At 34.2% G+C, this 18515-nt stretch overlaps 1 protein-coding gene across 3 annotated transcripts in view; it reads right to left on the bottom strand.

The window, feature by feature from the left end:
* RICTOR (RPTOR independent companion of MTOR complex 2) overlaps positions 1-18515 on the bottom strand; it is an 88874-nt gene that overhangs the window by 36970 nt on the left and 33389 nt on the right. For 2 of the 3 annotated variants that reach the window (XM_062599424.1, XM_062599426.1), the window contains exons 5-16: positions 14906-15037; positions 13783-13846; positions 13281-13316; positions 9321-9447; positions 8128-8297; positions 7790-7857; positions 6268-6335; positions 3824-3906; positions 2276-2363; positions 1206-1296; positions 1018-1084; positions 834-914 (exon numbers count right to left, since the gene is read on the bottom strand). In XM_062599424.1, the coding sequence (XP_062455408.1) occupies positions 834-914; positions 1018-1084; positions 1206-1296; positions 2276-2363; positions 3824-3906; positions 6268-6335; positions 7790-7857; positions 8128-8297; positions 9321-9447; positions 13281-13316; positions 13783-13846; positions 14906-15037 (1075 nt within the window). The remainder of the gene's footprint in view (positions 1-833; positions 915-1017; positions 1085-1205; positions 1297-2275; positions 2364-3823; positions 3907-6267; positions 6336-7789; positions 7858-8127; positions 8298-9320; positions 9448-13280; positions 13317-13782; positions 13847-14905; positions 15038-18515) is intronic. The other variant, XM_062599425.1, reaches the window with a different exon arrangement.

The raw sequence follows: 18515 nt of genomic DNA, 5'->3' as shown, positions 1-18515 counted from the left end.
AATAAAATCACATCTATACTATAATAATTTGAGTTATTTTCAGAAGTTCTGCTCTTCAATCAGCTTGCTTCCACTTCTATTTTGAGTAGGCTACAACAATCACAGTAAGATAAATAGAGTGGAATGAACTTAAAATTTCCTCTCATCTTCAGCTGCTGAAATGAGAATAAACCCTATCAGTATGGACTGGTAAAGACTTTAACCTTGTGGGGATGCTGCATAAAGGAAGAAAAGCTGCTGTAAAAGCTAAGTTAGAGAGAGAGAAGAGGCAGGTAATGAGGTATCTCCAGCTCCTCTGTGCTATGTAAGAGCTGCCAACAGCACTACTGAAAAACTGTTCCACCAAGTTGGAGTTGTCTGGATAAATAATATGAAATGCCCCAGAAAAAAAAAAAAAAAAAAAAAAAAAAAAAAAAAAATTCTAGCCTGCTAAGCAGAAAGCTTAATGCATTGCCACAAGGCTGCTAACACTGAAAAAAAGTAACAGTAGTCCTTCTTTTCCCAAACACAGTAACTGATGAGTGAGTTTACGTGATTAGCTTAAAACTACAGCTAGCTTCTGATGCAAGGGAAAGTGCTAGTGAGTTTGAGAGCTGGGGATTACTTTTAGGGCAGCAGAAGCCCCCTCCTTCAGTACTGCCTTTTTAGCTGAGTCATGCTATTTTTAGAATTTGTAGCATCACATGATACATTTACAAGGTAACACATGATTCTTACAAAATAGGTGGGGATGCCTCCAGTTTGCAACAGAAAAATTCAAGGTTATAACAGAAAATATCAATTTACAATGATCTACTAATACTGCTTGTTCTAAGGAGAAAATCTCCACTCACCATATGCAAAAGTTCTCCTAAAAGGATAGTTGCTCTAACAGACACATGGTCATCGCTACTTGTAATCACTTCAACAAGACCCTTCAAAAGAGTTTTTAAAAAAATACAATTATTTAATGAACATCTCTTAATTCTTATGGGAAAAAATAGCAAGCATCTACTCATACTTAAGGTCATCAATTACCTCTAGAAGCCCATTGGTAATAAAAGCTGAAAGGACTAAAGCCAAATAATTATCCATGAGGTCAGGCCTAAGGAGAAGAAATATGGAAACAGATTAGAAAGTATATTGCTCTTACTGTTTCTGCAAGACAACAATAATTACTTCATCAACACAAAAACCAGTTTAGATACTGTTTGTGAAATACACACCTTGACCTGGCTCGATGGGGTAATACAGTTTTAGCTTCAGCAGCTACAAAGCCATCAGAAAGTCGCCAGCAGTCCTGAAATCTGCTTGGATCTGTAATAAGAAAAATATGGACAACAGTAATATCACCCTGTATACATTGTATTTCATGCTGGTATTTTAACAGTCGTCAGTAGATAAATAGCCCTTACATCAACAACAACTCATTTCTGGTTTCAAATTGTAGCAAAATGTACATCAGAAGGTACCTCTGTAAGTTATTTAATCCATGCTCCTGTGCAAAGCAAGGCTAATTTTGAAGCTAGAACCACCAAAATAAAATTTCCACATTCATACACTCATTTAACTTAACAGAAAATATTTTAAAACATATATCCATATATAGCAATTTAGCGAGTTTGCAACAAATAATGATTTATTACAACTGCTGAATGATGATTAAGCTTTTTTAATAAATCAACCTCATGACAGAAATTTAAAACCAGACTTTGGAAAACAGAATTGCTGGAACATTTAAGGCTAAGGCTTATTCCTCTCCAGCTCGTGTCTTCTGTGAGGCAAAAGATGATACTTTTTGGGTTGCAAAGGAGTAATTCTAAAAATAAAAGACTAACTTTGCTAAATATGAAGACACAAAACTCATGAGTTTGCCTTAGAAAAACTAAAAGTCTGCTGAAGTACAGTGGAGATAGCTAGTACATACACGGTATATAGAAACAGAGACCTTCTAATAATTTCTGTGACACAGCTCTAAATTCATGATCAAAGCATGTTAATTCATCGTAACATAATTAGTCTTCTGTAATTATTATGCTCCACAGCATATCTTGTATCAAACTTAAAACTGATGTAGTAAGGATGTCAGAAGAAAGTTAGACTTCCAGTAGTTTCATCTTTGATATCTAGTGGCAGATAAAGAACCTTAAAGAGGACCTGAGAACACCCAAAGAAATCAATGAAAAAACAGCTAGTATTAACATTATCTTCAGTACGGAGAAAATGGTCAAGCGTTCAAATCTGTAGAGTAAATGAGTAGACCGAATGCTTTTGTGAACTAGTTCTAAATACTTACCTACACTGAGAAGTGCCTCAATGAACTCTTCAGCAACAACAGGGAGAGGAAGGCGAAATATATCATAAAGAACCTCAAGCAGACCTCGCTAGAAAATAAGAACAAAGGAGTCATTTTATAGACTTATAAAAGCAGTCTTTTTCCATTAAACTATTATAAATGTGAATACTGAAGTTCAGATTTTTATAAAATGTTAAAATTACTGTATTTGTTTTGTTTTTTAAGGGGTGGGAATATGTTTATTATAATATGAAGAAATCTGGAAAAGAGAAAGAGAAGTGCTTGCTTACTTCAGTGTGTTTTATTATCACTATAAATGCAACAGAAATTTCAGGTACTTAATTAAAAACTTTTTGAACTGATGAATTCAAAAGCATGGTTTCTCCCTAATTGATATTTTTCAACAACTGTGATCAAAATAGAACTCTCCACTCTTACTACATTTAGCAGATCTCCTCTAGCCATATGTTTTCTGTAAGCTTTCTACTTACAATACTACCAAAGAAAATCAAAACACAGCATCTTGGATGTCATTACTTTATACGTTAGCACCACCACCACATAGCACACTATCAATGACTGCATAATTTCTACCATGAATGAGAGTGAAAGCACAGATTGTTCTTCCGTACTTAATTAGGAAGCCCTGAGAGACGCTGACAATCACAGCATTACCCAATATGCAAGTAAAAATCAAGTTAACGCAGAGTTGTGTACAAGAAATATAAATAATTTCATTATCTTGTCTATCAAAGGTTATGAAACAAGATACTTGCAGATCTCCTGACTGAGCAGGTTTTTATAGGACAGTTACCCAAGTTACTGCTGCTACTAACAACTTTTTAGTTTAGCCAGTTATTTGGAAGAAATGTTTTTATTCATCGCAGATTCAAACTCATCATAACTGCAGCTACTTTCTACCTGCTTTGACTTGTGGCCATTAATTCATTTATGTACTATTGATCTAGTCTGTCTCGGCAGATTGAAGACTTCCACTATACAAAGCATGAATGAGAAACTGCTGGAAGCTACTGATTTTTTTTCCTGGCAGTATCAGTTTCATGATGCCTTAGTATTTTTAATTCCTTTTAAATCACAATGGAATTCTACAGAGCGAGGTCAAGATCTACGTAAAATAAAAAGAAACAAACTAAAAAAAACCAAAACTTAACACTCATAGTTGACTTACAAGAGCTATTTCACTGTCATAACATTTGAGTATATGTCAATTTTTTAGTATGTATTTCTTCTTCTTATATAACTACTTTTTCCCCTCTTCTCCTCTCCCTCCTGTCAGACATGTAGGGTGAGCTTTTAGTCTCATTTTACAGATAAGGAGCTAGAAATAGAAAACACAAGCAACTTGCTTAAGCTCACACAGGAATTTTAGTGGTATTATAGGCTGGAACTTGAGGGTCAAGTAAACGTCAGGCTAGTGGCCTCATAACTGGGATCTGTATTTAAACCACTACATTGTTAAAATTTTAAGAATGTATAATTAAAACATCCAATATTATTTGTATTTCAGATTAAGTATTTACCACCTACCCGTATTTCCATATTTGGTATACAAAGTACCCCAATCAGAGACTGGATCCCAGAATTCCCAGGCTTGCACAAGCTGATAATACCTAGAAAATATTAAGTACATAATATTCCCTCACCAAACAAAAGGCTTGAGATACATTGTTAAATTTGATTTTTACACAGTATGTGTAAGCACAGATGACTAGAATGACTTAACCATAAATACTTCACCTTTCTAATGTCATCTCCTTTCTAATCAGTAGCGTATGTTTAACATAAAACTTTCATATAAAACTCTGTTCCTTCACTAATTACTTTCCCCCTTCTATTGTAAATAGTATTTTCAAGTTATCTGCAAACCCAAAATTTACATGGAAGAAATGGCTGGAAAAAAAAAGGATAAAATTGTCAAGGAAAATAAAAGCTTAAACCTGAAAGATCTGCATAACTTTGGCAGAACTGTGAGCAGTTTCTGCAGCAAAAGTTGTATCTTAACCCAAACTATTTAGTTTCATTTAATCTAGAAGAATTCTAAACAATGAGTTTGAATATGCCTTGGAATAACATTCTTGTGTTCATTTTTATCATATTTTCCCAGATGAACAGGGCTCATCTCCAGAATAATCAACATAGTTAATTCTACTCTGTACAAAATTTCAGAGACTCTCCTATACTTTGGTCCTTTCACAATATATTCTACTCAATTAGTTAAATACTTCTATATTAAAAGGGCAAACTCTCAATTTTTCTTAAATGATGCAGAATTCTGCCTGAAGTTAATGATTACACTGATTTTCAGTCTCAACTTGTGTGCAATCTGGCCAATAAAAATTATGGCTGCAAAGACAGTATCCTAGGTCTGTTTCTCTGACCATTTCTCTTCACATCACAGAAGAAGTTAAAACTTTCAGCAACATTCTATCCAGAAAACAAATTAATCAAAAATGCAATCTTAAATGAACAAAAAGATGCCAGGCTTGCACACGCGTCTTACATTTTTAAATAAACTCAAATCTCCATTCTATTAATAAACTACTGAATGATGGAATTTGGCTACTCATCCATTTGTTCTCACTAATGCTAATTTACCTAATGGAAAAGTCCCCAAGTTCGAAACTTCCATGTCACAAAACCTTATGATAAGCACATGTGGCCCACACACGTGAAGTATGTACGTTTCAAGTATGTTCCACAGTGCATCTCACAGGCCTTGTTTTCAAGAGGAACAGTCACATCTCAGTTGCAATGGAGGAATAGGTCAGGGTGCATGCAATCACTGCAGCGTGGCCCAATTTCATCCATAAGGATATGATGGAACATGAGAATAAAGGACAGAGGAGTCAGCTCTAAGGAATAACCCAGTCTGGAGAATAAGAAGTAGGACACAGCAGATAGCATACAGGCCAAAACAAATCCCTCAGCTCTGTTCTTCCTATGTGTCTTTTGGGAAGGTCAACGCTAAGAACATTTTTACACTGAACATTTTTAAAATACTAATTTCTAATATAACAAGTAATATAAAAAAAAAACAAAAAGGAAGAGAGCATAACATTGGAAGTACCAAGATAAGTAACATTCCAAGACAACGGTTTCTTGAGTCACTTAAGCATTTTAGGCTTATGCTATCAGTTCCAAATGCCTGAATTAGGGAAGATGCAGCAATACTCTTAATAGAAACTGCTTCTTAAAAGTTTCAAAGTAGTCACAAACCTTCTAAGTTTCCATCACAGTGAAGTGAGAATGCATGTGAGGATATTTTTGAAGGATATGTGAACGCTAAATTAAGCTTACTGATCATTTTCAGAACATTAAAAGATAAAGCAAGTAGTCTTACAAATGAGAAAGGCTTTCTATACAGTCTGCATCTTTCCTAAGGACAAGCTGTAAAAATTCTGCCGCAAAATTTTGGTAATGGTCCTACCAACTGATTTAATTTATTTTAAAGATGCCGACTTTACTGTGAAAGAATGAACAGTCCCTGAAGTAACACCTCCATATCAAAGATTGCACTATTGCAAAAAAGATCCAAAATTATGTCCATATAGGGATTTATCTTCAATTTCAGCACTTGGTAAAACAAGGTGCTAATGAAATTGCTCTGTTCATATCTCTTTGTGTAGAGAAATAAATCTATTTACACCAGCAAAACAATTTCTAAGGCAAATACTTACAATACCATGGTATTATCCACATTCTCTCACTCACCAAATGTCAACTACCATCAAAGGAACAACTGACACAGTATTCTATATTGACAGAGAAAGCTGCATCTTGTAACTAGCAGAGCTAGTTAAAGCAAACTATTTATAAATCCTCCAATCAAAATACAGCTTAGTCCCAATTGTAGGAAGGTACTGATAGAAAACAGATTAAGAGGTACAGAATCTGTGCTTAAATAAACCATTCTTTTACTCTGAAAGATGAACGTGCCTTCTAATCATTCAACTTCAAACAAAAATTCTTACCTGCCCATGATCGAAATGCTGCCACTATTCCCATTTTACTAGCTAGGAACCGTGCTTCTCTGTCCTCCCTGTTATTAAAACACGTCACAATACGTAGTTGTTACCATAAGACAGTGTTATCAGCACAGCAGTAGTTAACTGAGATTTTGGATGAAGAATGAAACTCAAAATAAGAAAAATTTTTAATGTGCCTATACCGCATATAACATTGTTGAGGCGTATATACATACATACATATATATATATATATATATATATATACACACACACACGTATATAAAAAATGGTAGGTATGTACACATCCAAAGATTTTTTTTTTAAAAAAAATAGTTACTTTTTCAGCAGTGTCTCTGTGGTAGGAGGATCATAAAGTAAACACCTGCAGTTGGTCAGATGAATCACTCAAGCTTCCATGGACAGAGTGACTTGAGTGGAGGCCAAAAGATTTGGACCTTGGTTCAGTTATCTAGACCTAAGCACTAATTGCCTTTTGATAACACAGAATCATAAAATTCATGTTGGAAGGGACCTCAGAAGATCTCTTAGCCTGAACTCCTGCACAATGCTGTTGTCCACTATGACACCAGACAGTGTTACTCAAGAGTTTTATCCAGTCGGGTCTTGCCCTGGGCAATCTGTTCCAGTGCCTGTCTTCGTTAGAATACTTTTCTTCTTAAATCCAGTTGAAACCTTTATTTTTCAATTAATTTTTGCTGTGTCTTGTCCTCCCACCTTGAAAAGCCTAGCTCCATCTTCTTGATAACCTCTTCACAGGTACTGAAAAAGGCTACTATTCTGTGCCCCTCCTAAATCTTCTCTTCTCCAGGCTGAACAAAGCCTAATCCACTCAGTTTTTTCTCACAAGTCAAGTGCCCCAGCTACCTGATCACCTTTTTGGCCCTTTACTGAACTTCAAGTCTCAAAATGTCTTTCTTGAGTTAGGAGGCCCAAAACAAGACACAGTGGTCTACATGAGGTCTAACAAGTGCAAAGAGGACAATTGCTTCCCTCAGCCTGCTGGCTATGTTGCTTGTTAATACAGCCTGTTAATCTTTTTTTTGCTGCTAAAGGTATACTGTTCATGAGAATTGCTCCCCAGCCAGTCAGACCCTCAAGTCCATTCGTTACTTGCCTCCAGATACAGCATGACCCATTAACCACTGCCCTGTGAGCCTGACCACCCAACTCCTGAACACAGAAGCAGCCCTAATGCAAACTCATCATAGATGCCTAAAAGTTAGATAAAAAGAAAATCATGTCTGAGGTTAAAAAAAGTAATAATAATGATTTGATAATTTTTAATATAAAGATATTAATGGGAGAGAGGAAGCGTAAAACTACATGTTAAATTTAAGTTTTAAAAGGAACAATGTATTAGGAAGTTGCATCCTAATCTGCTGTTATATTCAACTTCCAGTAGTTTAGTACTACTTCATTGCTTTTACTTTCTCACTGTGGGAAGAAAAACAATTATGATACCATTAACATAACTGGTAGCACAAGTAGCAGCATTAACACTTACTTGAGTTGTCCTTCTGCTGTGTCTGGATTATGCCTGTAGTGAAAATCTGTGTAAGGAGCTAAAATTCGCTAAAAAAAAACAAAACAAACAAGAAAACATGCATTATTTTCATATGAGATTACTGTTAATGGGTCTTGCCCTTTCCTCAGTCCCACTCCAGTGTTATTTATTTCTGCTTTATAAATAATTATGCTCTTAGCCTAAACTCTTACATTTTAAATATTTGTTAATACAGAGGGTATTAAAACAGAGGGTGAAATCTAAAATGAAAATTGAACATTTTAATAAGTACCATAACTTCCTAATTTCTGTTACTAAATAATTAAAATTGAACCTACCTCTAATTCTACATCTGCTCGCACATACTGTCGGGTCTTTGGATGATTAATGAGGTGTAAAACTGTAGTTATCAGAGCCTCATTTATTCGGCTTAGCTGACAATCTATCACATTTTTCAAGATGGTGCTTAAACCACCTCGAAGAGCTACCACCTCGGGATTCTGAAGTGCTAAAGAAAAAAAAAAACAAACAAAAAAAACCAAACATACCACTTCACTGAAGAGCAGGAAGGAAAACATTTCAAGGTGTCCAATGTAACAAACACAAAATGAGTAAAACTAAGTCTATGCAGTACAGATATCTTTCTTCCTGAACACTGCTGAGATGGATATAAAGGTTTTAATAGCACTGACTGACATTACTATTAATCCAAAGTCTTGATTTATTGTTGTCAGTCAAGTCACCATAGTACAAAAATTTTAGTTTATTTCTGACCAAGTGTCCACAGTCTGCATTTCACCACAAAAAGGTTTTGCACTTCACTGGACTGACATGGACAAAATATTTATAATAGAATGTAAAAAAAAAAAAAAAAAAGTAAAAGAAATTGTATATTTCTTTAAGACTGTTTGTATCTTAGAACTTTTCCTAGTTATTTCTCACTAATACAAGAATGGAAGAACCTTAAAAATCTGCAATCATATAGAAGTATATGGATTTAGTATAAATCACTGTCCATATCTATACAGACGTAGATACTGACTTCTAGGAGCTGGCTAACCACACTATTTTAAAAAATTTCAAGGAAAGCATATAGTAGTTCTCTGTACATTTAACAGCACTTCATGTACGGTATTCTCACTATTCCCAAACCAATCGTTTTTATAAATCATTTTCAGAAACTAGAAACATCAACTGTAATGGAGAAACATTTTTAAGACTGCAAAATGTTAACTCCTAAATACAAAAACTACTAAATCTTAGAGGATATTACAATATCCAAAATCTTTAGGGACTTCACTTTTAAGTGATCTTAATTTTAAGTTGTTTCAAGTGACTCTGCTTTATTATCAAATTAACAGCTAAATTCAGAAAATGTACATTAAAAACATTCATCAATTATCTCATTATTGACCTCATGCCCTTTATTATGTGAATAAAGCTGTTTAATAGGAACACACAGAAGAGAACCTCTCAGAAACTGACAACAATCATGTCCAAGTTTTTCTTAATTAGCTTCCAAATATCTTACCTAATTCACAGATAATGGCTATACAAGCTCGCACCATTCTATCTCTTTCTTGAAGACCATCATTTCCAACTGCTATCAAAGAATTAGTTATAGAACTGGGGAACAATGAAGCATTCACAGTGATCATCTGCCAAAAATGAAAAAAAAGGAGAAGAAAAAAAGAAAAACTCCATTTTCTTTGTAATATTTCTCTACATATATTCATATATTCACTGATTCACTTTTATTCTCTTTTATAGATACAATCAGTTGATACAAGAAGATAGACTGTTCCATGTATCACAGAAATTCTCAAAAACATTCCTTCTGTTCTTGAAAAACCTGGTTTATAAGTTTAATTTACCATTCTCCTCTTGGTTTAGTTTTTTTATTTTTGTATTATTTTACCATCATGAGAAAGCATAAAAAGATCTCCAGAGAGAAATATTGCTACCTTTTTCAGATCTTTTCCAAGAATTTCTTTATTAATAGACAACACTATTCAATGAGACATAGTAGATTATAACTCTTGCAGAGGGTTCACTCAAGACTACACCCTGATTCTTCAAAACCTATTCTTGGATAGTTAACAGTTGAATAAACTCTGTTTGGTATACAGTTCCTTAGGTGCACAGGAGTGGAGACTGTGCTGTAGGCTATGGAAACAAAGATATTCAACAAAAGCTGCTACAGTATTTGGAAGGTGTCAGTAATACACCTAAAACCAGTTGTATAGTACCTGATCTTCCTACAACTGCAGTGTAATTCAACTTCACGATAGGTTATAAAGGTATGTCACAGAAACCACAGGTCTTGCACATATCAGATGAAAAGCAAAAGATGAAACAAAACTTGCTTCCATTAATAAATCAAGTCATTCTTCAACTGAAAAATAAAAATAACTTCCAATAAATTTGAGACAAAATACAAGAACGATATTAACAGTCAATGTAGCTTCAGAGTAGCGAAATTCCTCTGTGTAATGAAAATCCTCAGATGCTGGTTTAAGATAAGTACAATTCAGACTGAGGAGCAAGACCCTGTTTGCATATCAAAGGAGAAGAGGCTCTGACCTCAAAGGCCAAGTAGCTGCCTATTCACATTTTTTTAATAGTTTGCTTAAGTTAATACTCATATCCTGTCTCCTACATAATAGAGACATCACTAAATACGAACAGATGAAACTAGTAAGGGGAAATAAACTTGTAGTCTGACTGCCTAAAAAGGGAACAACATAATTTGCTAAAGTCCACTCAACCATGTCACTTTTTTCTATTAATGAATCAAATCAAGGTGCGTAAAAGTGCTCAATAACCACTCAATACTTATAACAACTTTTTACACAAAAGGTCAGCAGCCTTAAGATCCCTTTCATTGCTAACAGCAGGCTTATCTCTATTATTTTTTTTCAAAATTTTATTCTGCATTCATTTTAGGGCTCCCTTAGATGTCTACAGATACCAGTTCAGCCAGAAGAGGCTAATCTTTTTTCTTTCTTTTCAGATAATGTTAAAATGAGAAAACAGCCATTACTACAAAAAATGTATTTGAACATTTTAACAAGCTTATTTTTGTGACATGTTTTTTGAGAAACTTCTTGTCATGTATAACTTTGTCACCCACAAAACAGGAAGCCTGAAGCAAACTAAAGCAAACCCAAACTCTTCCCCACCTACACAGTCTTTCATTTTTATTATAGCAAAGAATAATAAGAATTAGCAATAGCAGAATGGGTATACTAATCTGCTCTACAAAATTGTAACTTTGTCTTCTACTCTAAATGAACATTCACATATACTTGTAACAGCTTAAGAACACATGCAGCCTCTTAATTTTATTTTGCTTCTTTCCTTTCTTTTATTTTGAAGATAGGATTTTCTTTTAATGTTAAATTCCAAGAGTTTCAGTAGAATAAATATCAGTTTTGCATTTCCTTTCTTTCTACTCTACATATGTAAATACACTTCTAAAGGCCAAGGATGGGCAGGACAACTTAACGCTACTAATAAGCGGTTATGATGAAAAAAGTGACAAACTATGAAGTCAGTCTTTAAAGATTCGTTTGAAAAAGAGGAAGAAAGAAAATGGTTCAGATTATACTTCATCTTGACTTCTGCTTTGAAAATAAAGCATTTGACCTTTTAAATTATGAACACACAAAACTTACCAAAAAAAGTCTAATTAAAAAAGTTTAAAGTTTTTTCTTTTCTCTTCCTATACTGTGTATCTTTTAAAAAAATGAGTTTATCATTAAATGTCTGTTATAAATTCATAAACAGGATCAACATACTACATTTTGTTCTCCTTTATGGAAAGGAAGAGAAGAAACAAAGGGAATGTTTTAATTTTCATATCTATGCTATTCTTATATATGCATTTTCCCTATCAAAGACAAATGTTATAGAATCATGTCCAGATTCTGGAACAAAAAACAATAGTGCTGAGATGCAGATGAAACCCAGTTCAGCTCTTCAATGCCTCATAAGTAAATAGTATCTCCTGCATAAGTAAATTAACTGTGTCTGATCATTGTACTTGCCATTCTTTCTCCCCTCCCAGACCTTTAGATAATCTTTTAGGACTCCTGGTCACAAACCACTGAGTCTGAGTTTTTTAGGGAGATGAGGAGAGATAGCAGACTGGCAAGGGAAGGGTTACAGAAAGACAGTATGAGAAGACAGAATATGCCAGTTAGGAGTTTTGCTGCAGTATTCTTTGGGAGACTTCTTAATGATTGTCTGCTCTGTGCCAATGTGTACTTAACTGATGAAGTCCAGAGAGGATGTGAAAGAGGTGTTAACTTTACTGAAAGATAGGTTGGGTGGGGGCTTTTGTTTGCTGCTTTTGTTTTTGAGAAGCAAAAGATTGTTTTAGGCAGCAAAAGCTGTTGAGAAACATCATTCAATGTAATTCTCAGCATCCAAGGTAGAGCTAGTGAACTGAGGAATACTCTTCAACAGCAGCTGTCTCCTTTGCATAGTAATTCCCTCAAAGTGTTCGTTCTTCACCAGCATAACACTCATTCAGGTTTCTCCATGTATTTGAGAATTGTGGATGAGCACTGAATTAGTTTCATTATATAACTGAAAGAAGGTAGAAATGCAGCTTTTCCAGGGCATTCTTGTAAGTGATATAAGTTCACGATTCTTTGGGTAAACAATGAAGAGAACTAGAATGAGAATCCTTGAACAATAATGGAAAAAAGAAAAGCACTACGATAATGATCTTTCAGGATTATTTTTTCAGGTCAAACTATTGGATTTATTTCTCTTGCTTCTTGTTTCAAGCAAGCCAGCAGAAGTCTTTGCTCAAGACAAAATGCTCAAGAAAAGTCAGAAATATGAGGACAAATATCCGGTCCAAGTAAAACCAGTTCATTGTAAATGTGTTTCGTATTAAAGTTATCCTAGCCCTACACTGAAGCTCTTCTTAAACTGGATTGGCCAAGAATACTTTTAAATCGAAATTTCTTTGAGGACCTATGATGCTGACACAGGTGATTCCTTTTTCTTCCTCAAGATAAAGTTTTTTTTTAACAGTTGCGTCAATCAAGAATATTGTCTCTTCTGTAAGACAGAAACCAAATAAGCCTATTTTAGGTAAAGAAATTGCTTCCATATTTTAAGCCTACACACACTCATACATACACACACATGTGCACTCACATGTGTATGTGCAAATTACTGAGATTAAACACAGTGATCCCAGTGAACAATTCTTCTATTCACTTCAATTCTCATATGGGTCTTAGATATTTTTTCTAAGATGCTCAACAGAGAGTATCAGCAAAAGATAAAAGGTAAAGAATAGCAAAGTCCAGCACAAAGGCAGAGTCAAAAGCATATTACCCGAAAAAATAGGTTCAGTAGCTGTGTGTGCCAGCTTCTCAAAGATGAGCTTGAAAATGCAGCTACAGCAGTTTCAAACAGCTCATGCCCATGCAAACAGCATAGTAACTTGTGAAGAGTAGCTAGGTCTTACTGTGTATCTGATAAGAACTATGGATAGCATCAGCACCTACAGATAAAGCAATAAGGCTGCAAACATTCCTTGAACTGACTATTCCAGTGATGGCAATTTGCCTCATTTCCCAGATGACAGAAAAGCTCCCATCCTTAACTTACATATGCTTAAATACACTATACAAAGTTAAGTTATTAGATAAACCTAATCGTGTGGTTCTTATATCATTGCATTCATCATTTGATAATTTCTTCACAAATCTTGCTCAGTTTTATCTTCTAAGAAAGGTTAGCACAATTCTTCTAGTCCACTCAAGATAGTAAGTGCTAAGAGATTAAAATTACAAGTCTCAGCAGTGCTGTTCCTTCTCCTTTTTGAATTACCAGTTACAATTGCTTCTCATGATAATTAAGGTATGGAATTAGAGACTGTGAGAAAAAAGAATTGCTGATGGAGAAATCCTGGAGTCATACAGCTGACTGGCGTATCTAATATAAGACCATATACTGTTAGAGCTTACCTTTCTGACTAATCGAAGTGCTTGTGTTCTTTCTACTTCATTACTCTGCTGTATGTCAATGCACCTGAAATAAATTTTAAAAAGTTTATAACAACACTAATTCTCATTGTAACTGTTACTATCTCTTTGGTAATATTCATGCAACTGAAATAATGATAAAAATATTATGACTTATTGTTTAAAAATTCTACCATTTAGCAAGCATATTTATTATTTCAATTATCCTCAGTGTAAGTAAATTAGAATGTACTCAAATATACAACAAGGCAAAAAGGCTTTAACAGCAAAACTGAACTAGCTGCATTTGCCATTTCAAGTAAGACTCAAAAAAATACATGTATTTCATATTAACGTTTGTTCTGTGTCTCCTCCTATCAGGAAAGCCCCCTTACTCCAACCTAATCAAAAGTATACACTAGAATTGAGTATGCATATATGCACGTGTGTATCCATCTCTGTATACAAATATATAAACAAATTATACACATACATACAAATATATTTTTATTTCGAGATGGATAAACACACATACACTTCAGTATATTAAATTTGACAAGATTTTAACAGAACAAGCCCTAGAGATGATAATAGTTAGATGTACTCATGATGCTGATCTTATTATCCCATTGTTTGTTTGCCCTCTGGTATTTTTCTGTTGTGTGACAGGTTACAGTTACATGATGAATTCTTGGGCATGAACTATTTTTTTCCCTTGTCTCCATACAACAGGCTTCTAAGGACTATAGTAATAGAAAGAATTAGAATGAACCCCATAAAACAAATAAGGACAAAAGTTTTAAAGGTTTCAATCTAATAACACCACAGATTTGTTGACAATTAATACCACTTAGAGTTCAGAATTAGCTTAAGCTTAAGTACATCCATTTTTAAAAAAATATTCCTCACACAATATATCATGCATTCAGATAGAATTTTGGATTAGCTGTTACGATGTATTATCCTTTTTAAAATAAGCTGAAGAAAATATTAATCATGAAAGAAGTCTTTTACAAAAAGCTACATATCAAGAATGTAAACAGATAGGAGAATATCCTTCCTCACCGCTCTCAACCATGATAAAACAAGAGATTTACAACAAGAATTGTAACGAAAGAAAAATTACCTGGCTATCAAGTAATCCACTTTCAACTTTAGCACCTTCTGGAGAATACCCGAGTCTCGGATGAGATACCGGAGGGCTCGCAATCCTGCTGCTCGCACCTCTTTTGCTTCATTCAGTAAAGCTAACCGCAGACTACAATGAAGAAAAAGCAGGAAAACAATTCTATAGCAGCAGGTAGACTTCACCATCTGACAGGCAGCTAGTACCTACTAATTTAAAAACAAAAAGTCTGAAGTATTCTGCATTAATTTTATGTCTTTGAGATATATACCTGTACAGCCTGAAGAGCAAACCTTGACCTTGCCAGCAGATGTAGACAATATATTAATCTGAATAAAACCAAAAACTAAACTTAAGAACAATTCCTACATCCCTGAAATGATATATGACCAAGACCTATACCTGACTTGTTACTTGACAAAATAGCTGAGCACAGTATTAGTCCCCCCAAAGTATTGTAGATCAGTAACAATTTGCAAGAAAATTAGCAGGTGAAGAATACTTCCTCCTCCGCTGGACCATCAGCCCATAAGCACAAATCCTAAAAGATAGCTATGTGCACCACTCATTAAAGATGCTATGGCATCAATATTTCAATGTTTTCATGTAATGTTACAGAAGAGTCAAAGGAAAATACATTATTTAGGCAACCTTGCACAAAATAAATTGCTCCCAATTTCAATATTTAATAAAAATGTTATTTCTCTTTATACAAATTTTGAAAGCATTTTGCCTGCATCATGGTAAGCTCTCCTAAACCAACCATTCATCATAATACAATTGCCTAAATTCACTATCTAGGTAAGAAGAAAGGAGCTTTTGAAGATCTCCAGAGATGGAATCTGAAACTATAAATGGACAAATCATCCTTCTGAAAGCCTTCATAGGCTACTGCCACTCTTCCTTGACTAATTCGGGGGTGGGGGAGAAAGGGGGAGCCCACTTAGCCACATATTTTAGAAGAACTGTTTAATTTCTTTTCTTATTCTAGGTTGCTCAGAGTAATCAATTATCATTGTTCCAGATTACAAGCCAAATATTTTGAATCTTTCTAGAGATCAGTCAGTCCATATAAATGTCTCTACTCCTTATCTGATGGTCAGACAAAGGAGAAAGGCTGTATTATATGCAAATGAAGATGAACTAATTATTACCTTCAGCACAAAGTAGGGAATTACTTTAGGAAGGTCACTGCTGTAAAATCAAATATGATTCTCCATATGGGAGGAGTGCCACTAACCATTTTTATTTACTTCAAGCTGAACCAGTAGCAAATAAGAAACAAATTCTTATTTTTCGAGGTTAAGAATAATTCTTCCTGTAAAAAAAGCTGAACTTGAGGATAGACTTGTTTCCAAATGATTGAAAAAAGCAGAGAGAAGGAAAGAGAAGTAACTCTTGAAGTGTGTTAGGGTAGATAACAGGTATGCTTTAGATTGTGAATTATATTTTGTTTCTTGTGTTGCAGATTTACATACATAAAAAGTCTGAGGGATGAGCACACAAGAATCAGTTCTTCTCAATGATACTCTTCCTATTTGGACTTCTGCCTTAAAATTTGTGATATGCCAGTTTAAGGCACTTCATCAGAATTGTTTCTTTTTTTCTAAGATAGAAATTATTCACTTCTCAGTGAATCAGTGCTATTGTTATCTATGGTATTTCATGTCAGAACAACCAAATTCTGAATCTGGATCTTCTTTTTTTTTTTCCACATCAAGTAAAGCACTGTTTGTACTGGAGACAAAACTTTTCTTGAACAGCGTGATAAAATGATCTTTACAGTGTCTCAAAATTATCGCTTTGAAAGCTTCTTCTACAACTCACAAGAGAAAGAGATTCTTAACTTGTGGACAGGAACTGAAGAATGGACAACAGTGAAGCCACAACAAATGACAACACTATTATGAGGTCTAATATCCAGAAGAGACAGATACCGAAAAAGAATGTGTTTCTTCAAACAGTGATTATATAATGAAAATATATGGTTAGTCATAAAGACTTAGCTCTAAAATAAAGACCATAAAATTCATAAAGAAATAATGGAAGTAATGACATATAGAAACATACAAGGTTGAACAAAACCTTTCCATTAAAACAAAATGAAACACTGAACTTCAAAACCTGAGAGAATGTAGCATAAGCAAAAAGAGAAATCTGAACTTATGAAAATTCAATGAATATACGCTACTACAGGCAAAACAAAACAAACCACAAGTGGAAAAAATATGAGAAGGATCCAGATGTATGTTTCCATTTTTTTCAAGTATATCACAGTATATTAAGGAAACTTGCAAGATTCACTGAATCACCAGAGAGAAAGGAGGGAAGGAATACAGCAAACAAGACGGACAGAAGTACACCAGAAACAATAAACAATTTCTTTGTACCAAGACTTTTCTCTTTTTCTTTTTTCCTTTTTTTCCCCCCTCTTTTGGAGGGGGGAGGAGGGAAGAGCTCTACATGTCATGTTCTAAAATCTTTTATAGTATTAAAGATGAGGTACCTGGAGAAGAGAAGTAATGGAAGATCTAGAGTAAACTCATCAGCAAGTATTATCAATAACTCACTAAGTTTTACATGTAAGTGTCTAGAAAGAACACAAGCATGAACTATCCATGTATAGTACCTCATTATAAATAGCCATGGCCAAAAGGGGAAAAATGTGATAAAAAGGGCTATACAAAAAGGGATTCCAAAGCTCATGCAGGTAACTACTTATCAGAAATCCTTAAAATAAATCTAATAAATCATGTGAAGCAACCAGAATAGTTTATGCAAACTGTATTTCACCAGTCTTTCAAAGACGACTTCAAAGGAGTAATTATAATGGTGTATACAGAGGAACCACTTTCCTAACTTGGCAACCAAAACTTTCAAGCAAGGTGTTGCTTAAGATTGTATTAAAGGACAAAGATGTTATAAGGCAATAAAAGGTAGCCTCACAAATCAAAATCTGAAAGATGAACACTAAAGAGCAGAGATGAATTGGAGATTTTTATCCTGACAACAGTTAAGTACTAGATTCATGACCTCCTTTGGTTGATAGCAGTTAATATACGATTCATAATTTGGACAAAAGGAATGAGAGAAAAAAATTAAAGAGGATGATGTCATTTACGTTAATTAGAGTAGGATGTAGGATATGATTATGAGAAACTCCAAGGGAACTTAAAAATAACCTGTATGAATAGTTAACAAGATGGTTGAGATAATGCAATATTGTTAAATGGGACTTAATGCACACAAGAAAAAAAAATGTTTTATTTACCCATACTATAGGTTTCTAAAATAGCCATCCAACCAAAAAAATGATTTTGCTATCAACTGTAGATCACTGTAGATTGTGCATCTGTGGCTGAAGGAGCCAAAGAGAGATTATGATTGTGTAAGAGAGCGAGCTTTATCAAGAACATGAAATATTTTATACATAAAAGCACACTATATTCTTATCTGGAAAGCTAAGTATAATACCACTTGCCCCAGTATTTTAAGTGTTGTTGTAGAAATAAAAGGAATGTCACAGGACAGTATTAAGATTGATAAAAAGCTTTGAAGAACTAACAAAGGATGGAATAAGAATATTAGCTACCTATTGTAAATTCATTTT

The sequence above is a fragment of the Rhea pennata genome, chromosome Z (genome assembly GCF_028389875.1).
Source record: "Rhea pennata isolate bPtePen1 chromosome Z, bPtePen1.pri, whole genome shotgun sequence".
NCBI lineage: Eukaryota > Metazoa > Chordata > Aves > Rheiformes > Rheidae > Rhea > Rhea pennata.
This window is presented reverse-complemented; position numbering and strand designations above follow the sequence as displayed.